A 5,771-nucleotide genomic window follows, 5' to 3' on the forward strand; every position below is an offset into this window, starting at 1 on the left:
GGGGGGGGAGGCGAATCAATGATTAGAAAGATGTGGAGGCCTTCGTAGATTTGTGAGAGTAGTCTAGGCTTTTGGGGGTGTGATGCAATTTTTTGCTTCAATGTTCGCATCCGATGTAAACCTCTTGTAATTAACTTTGCTCCCTCTCGAAAATAAATTTACAAACAGTCTCAACAAGTTTGCATGCATGCTTCTGTTGCATCGATTATCCTCCCTAATTAGTATATGTCTTGATTTTGCTAGAAACCTTCGTCGCTGTTTGCGTCAGATGCCCTCGCGGCGACGCGCCATGGTCCATCTCCTTCCTGAGCTTGCTGACCCTGTCGATGACGGCCTCCACCGTGAAATCCACGGCGTCCCTGAGCGTCTCCAGCTTCGACCTCGGGTCCGCGTACACCAGCCTCGGTATCAGCCCAATCACCGTCTCGGTCATCCGCTCCGCCACCTCCAGAGGGGTCTGCCGGAGCGTCTCCTCCACGCTGCTGGCGTTGCCGCTGCGCACGTCCTCCTCGGAAATGAACACGGAGTAGGTGTCGCGATCGTCGGGGAGGTGCCACTTGTACTGCCTATACGCGGAGTCCGGGTGGAAGAACACCGGCACGCAGCCGGCGAGGATGGCGTCGAACGCCGACCGCCGCGTGTACGTGTCGCCAGGCGGCTGCAGGCAGAAGCGCGCCCCCTGGAAGACGCGCATGAAGGTGCTGGGCACGAGGCAGTTCTTCTCGCTCTTGTGGCACTGCACCAGGTTGCAGAAGCTGGAGGCGCCGCACTCCCGGATGAGGTGGTGCCGGATGGAGTTCGGGTCTCCGGGCCGCTCGCCGCCGGCGAAGGAGAAGAGGAAGTCCCGCTTCATGCCTTGCATCCGCTGCTGCCACTGGAGGACGTCCGCGTCTTTCGCTGGGTGGAAGTAGGTCGGGTACGGCACGGCGAAGTCGAAGTCCGTCCACGGCAGCTTCTCGACCAACAACACCGTCATGTTCCACACCGGCGGCAAACGGAACAGCTTGTTGCCCCACTCCGAGTCGCTGTCCGTCTGCCGCTGATGGTCCCACGCCGTCCTCCCGGACATGACGAAGTGGTCGGAAAAAAATTCTGTGCGGACGGGTTGCAGACCCCTCGCTGTGCATACTCTGTGTGAGATGATGCCACGTGGTCCACCTCGCCATCCGACGATTCGCTGCTCATCCGCTCGCTTCCTTGGTTCTCTCGGCTCAAGCGCCCCTACGTTCGGCTCCAAAACTGCCCATCTACGTGCGGTCCCGGCTTCCGTCAATTATGTAGCGATTGATTCCGAACAGATACGGGTAGCTTTTGCTTTTTCGGTGCAGCGGCGATTAGATCATGAATTTTTCATGGTCGAGCGACCGGAACACTGTCCTCTACGCGATTGGATTAGCGGCCAGTTCGCCGGCTCGACGCTCACTGGAGCGGACGGAACGGTAACCATCTCCGCCGCGCGCCCAACACGTCCTCTCCCTCCCATAACCGGATCGGGCCGGAGTAACAGCCGCGGCCGCCACAGGTCGTGCTGCAGCAGTCTGATCGGCATCTCAGAGTGGAGAAGGTTGGGAGTGGCCATGGCGGAATCTGACACCGTCGCCTCCAAGGACGACCATGGTGGTTCTTCTTCTGGCTTGCAGCACATAAACATTAAACCTCGTTGATGAGAACAATTGCTCCTCCACCTTGTATCTTTCGATGTCTATGATGTCGCACGCCACGACATGTACTATGGATCTGCCACGAGTCATGTCAGGAGGAGGACACGGCCACCATGACAGGAGAAGGAGGCCAGCAAGATGACGCGTTCAGTCCTGACTTCAACTGAAGTTTAGGGCTAAACAAAAAAATTAGCATCCTCGCTGTGGTTGAATAGCAAATGAGAGAAACTAGAGAAACAATTATAAATTTTTAACTACAGATTTATGAAGACATCCAGATAACAGATGCAGACTTTTTTTTGCACGAAATCAAAAGACATTCCATTAGCTATTATTTACATCATTTGGTCCTTACAATCTCAGTACCAGCAGGAACCTATATCATGTTTGGCTGATTTTGGCAGAACATGAGATGCTTCCTTACATGACATATCTACATGACAAAAGCTACACGACAAATTTCAGGGTTTTACATATGATATGATCAATAATGATGCTAGTATGGAATCTGTCTTGCTTTGCGCTCTTCATCTTGATGATCGACGACAAGCAATCTGATGGTATTACCATTTTCTGAAAACATGCTTGTGCTGCAAAGTTCAGAGCATGTCTTATAGCTAAACGTTCAGCTAGTTGCATATTTTTCCACTTGATCAACATTGCCCCTTCTGGCTACTTGTACAGATCCTAAGTGATCTCCTATTCCATCTTCTCCAATGGTTTCCTCTCAGCCTCCTTTTCTCCAATGCTAAAGTTGTTCCGATTGTTCCGATTACTTCTGCAAAGAATGAATTATCAAGTTTGTTCAGTTAGACAGTGAAGTATGCATGTGGTATCTATGACATCGCAAGATCGCAACTTGACAAGTGAAACACATGGAGGAGACTTGGTCGAGGGTGAGACAATCCTTTGTGTTGCTATTATTTACATCATCAAGGTTGTTCTGCTGACACCTACGATTCCTGATAACTTAGGTACTAAACATACTGAACAGTGATTAATCAACGGTTTGGTCACCACTTCCTGACACCTACAATTAGGTTATCCGTAGGTATTAAACATAACGAATAGCTTAGGTACTGACCACTTCCTGACACCTACAATTAGGTTCAGGGTACTGAACATCTGATTATGTTCAGCTTAGATAATGAACATAAACCTGAACAGCTACGATTCCTGACAGCTTGGTCACCACTTCCACTAGAACGAAATAGATGGACACTGGAAACCAAAAACAATGAACGTGAGAAAAGGGAGCAGCTGCGAGCAGAAGAAAAAGGGAATTGAAGACGTACCCGCGTCGTCTGGCTGGCAGCCAAACTCCTGCTATCCCGTGCCGGACAAGGGGCAAGAGTGGGACTAAGGAGATAACGGCGGAAGCACAAGATCGGCCGGTGGCGAACGATAGAGACAACTACGACGGCGGCGGCGGCAACTGCGACAAGGGATGCGGCGGCGCTTGAGCTGATTGCAGTCCAGATGGGTAGGGATGGTGCGCTTAGTCCAGCCGAGCCGAAGCTTTAGAGGCTGCGGGGCAGTTTTGGAGCCGAACGTAGGGGCGCTTGAGCCGAGAGAACCAAGGAAGCGAGCGGATGAGCAGCGAATCGTCGGATGGCGAGGTGGACCACGTGGCATCATCTCACACAGGGTATACACAGCGAGGGGTCTGCAACCCGTCCGCACAGAATTTTTTTCCAAGTGGTCGCGTCCGCCCATGGCGCGCCACTCGGGCCGCCGCGTCAGCCAGTCGACGAGTTCGACGGGCGCGGCGTCCTTGGCTGTGGCGTTGTTGCTCCACAGATGCCGCACGACGTCAAACCCAGCGTAGTACGGCACGAAAACGGCGGCGGCGAGGGAGGAGTCGTTGGTGAGGCACTCGTACTGCCGGACGCGAGCGTGGAAGATGACGTCGAGGCCGAAGTGGTCGGTGGCGTACCAGCCCTCGTCGGCGAACACGCCGTCCGCGTTGTCCAGGGGCGCGCCGAGGCCGCCGTTAACGAGGTACGGGCACATGTCCATCCACGGGTACCAGTGGCGGCAGTCGGCGAGGATGTCGGCGTTGAACCGTGGGGGCAGGTCGTGGACGTACAGGTACCGCCCCCGGCACGTGTCCTCCCCGGTGACGCCAACGTTACTGCTCCGGCGCACCTCGTCCCCGGCAGCGGAGGCGATCAGGAGGTTCTTGACCTGCTGCTCCTGGACGGAGGGAAAGCGCGGCTGGGAGCCGCCCTCGCGGCCGGACGCGGGGGCGGCGGTGACGAGCGACGGGTGCGGCGTGCTGACGGACGCCGCCCGGTGGCAGTGGATGATGAGTAGCCACGGCGTGGCCGACAGGACGGCGAGCAAGACGAGGCAAGGCAGCCAGCGGCCGCCGACGCCGTGCGCGGCCGTTGTCCTCTCCATGGTCACGCACCCGCGCGCGCTCGCTTGCTCTCGTACGTGTCGCCGACTGAGGTGAGGTCGCGGGGAATCTCGAAAGGGAAATTCATTTATGTGCAGATGGCTGGCCCAGCTCACACCTCACAGCTCAGACTAGAGAGTTGACATGTACCAAGTCAATAGACAAACCCCTTTTGCTAATAATAATAGAAGTCAATCGATCGATAAATCTAGGCGCGCGGAAGTGAAGGAGCCGAGGGAACGTGCAGTCGTGCACAGGCATTTGTTTTTCTCGATAAACGTCGTGCACAGGCACGTTGTCTCTCTCTTCTCGTCTCTCCTCTTTATATCGAAATAGGCAAATAGCGAATCAACTTGTGGTTGAATTGTCAAGAGGACACTGATATCTCAGCTCGCTAGAGTTTAAGTTCTAAACTTAACACTAGTGCTTACATTTTTCTGGATTTATTTTAGATCTTCCGACGATGTGTATTCAGTGCGCGGAGAAGTTCTCGTCGACTACGAAGCCATCTGTGGCGACTTCGTCAGTCTCATGATGATGTGTCGGCTCAGTCTCTCGAAGGTGCTCATGTATGTAGGGCGTGCATGCGTGAGTTTATAGAGGTGAGTGTATGCAAGTGTATGTGAGCGACTTCAATTGTATTGTGTTAAATAAATTATAAAAAATAGTAACCGGTGTTGGTGAGATATTAAGCATTTCACAACGAACCACGAACTGGTCATCGGATGACCAAGCCGAATCTTAAAGTCGAGAGTGTCGCCACATCAACCCGAAGCAATAGTCCGTGGGTTTAGAATCCTAGCAAGAACGACCTCCGCCCCCACGATTTTTTCCTTTCCACCCTCACCCAACGCAGCCACTCATCTCCACTTCATTCGTCGCCTTCCACTCTTCCTCCTAGCCAGCCACCACGGCAAGGGTAGCTCGTGCGCGGCGGTGGCGTGACTCCAGTGGAAATCTTCGCGTTAGCGCTGCACCACCAGCCGCTTGGGGTGGCTCCCGCCGGAGGTCGTGCGAAGGGGCACACGGTCATGCATCTCCTCTTTGGCGATCGCGGATGGGTTTCTCTCACCAGCACGCGCCGCGGGAGGCAACGGTGGTGCGGCTCCAGCGGAGGTTGTCGCGGTGGCACCCACCGCCAGCCGCTCGGGGGTGGCTCCTGCGGAGAGCGCGAGATGGAAGAGGAGGCGACTGCGCCCATCCTCATCAATGGCGCGCTCAAACCAGGGAACCTTCGTGCTCCTGTCGGGTACCACCATCGTCATCTCCGGGATCGTCCCATCTCCTTCCATGCCTTTCCCACATCGATGAGGTACATACCTCATTTGTGTACAATTTATTATTGTGCTAATTTGATTTGCGAGCAAATTGTTAGCATATTTGTAGTTTGTAGGCCATGCAGTTTTTTTAGAGCAATGAGTTATTGATCTAAATTTTCGTAGCAGATTTTATTGCTTGATGTAATCTGTCCTTTTTCACTGGCCATTTTGTGTAGCTAGTTTAGGGGGGAGGAATGCACATTTGAAAAGGGGGATGTTCCTTCCGCCGATAACCCACCGTTGCCAAAGCCTGCCATGAACGAGGCCATAGAATTTCTATGCACGTTTTTCTTATCCAACTTGGCAGGCAAAGACCCGAAAACGACGCCGCCCCTACTGGTCTCCTTTCGAAGGCCGAACACAGACGGGACAATAAGACACACCTCTAGC

At 53.9% G+C, this 5,771-nt stretch overlaps 1 protein-coding gene across 1 annotated transcript; it reads right to left on the bottom strand.

The window, feature by feature from the left end:
- Window positions 1–214: 214 nt before the first annotated feature.
- On the bottom strand, window positions 215–4,064 carry LOC119360842 (xyloglucan galactosyltransferase KATAMARI1 homolog). Its single transcript, XM_037626320.1, has 2 exons — window positions 3,367–4,064; window positions 215–1,082 (listed from the first exon to the last, which is right to left on the bottom strand). Exons 1-2 carry the CDS (start codon window positions 4,062–4,064, stop codon window positions 215–217), a joined length of 1,566 nt encoding a protein of 521 aa, XP_037482217.1.
- Between the last annotated feature and the right edge of the window lie 1,707 nt (window positions 4,065–5,771).

The sequence above is a fragment of the Triticum dicoccoides genome, chromosome 2B, assembly GCF_002162155.2.
Source record: "Triticum dicoccoides isolate Atlit2015 ecotype Zavitan chromosome 2B, WEW_v2.0, whole genome shotgun sequence".
In the NCBI taxonomy this organism is placed as follows: Eukaryota; Viridiplantae; Streptophyta; class Magnoliopsida; order Poales; family Poaceae; genus Triticum; species Triticum dicoccoides.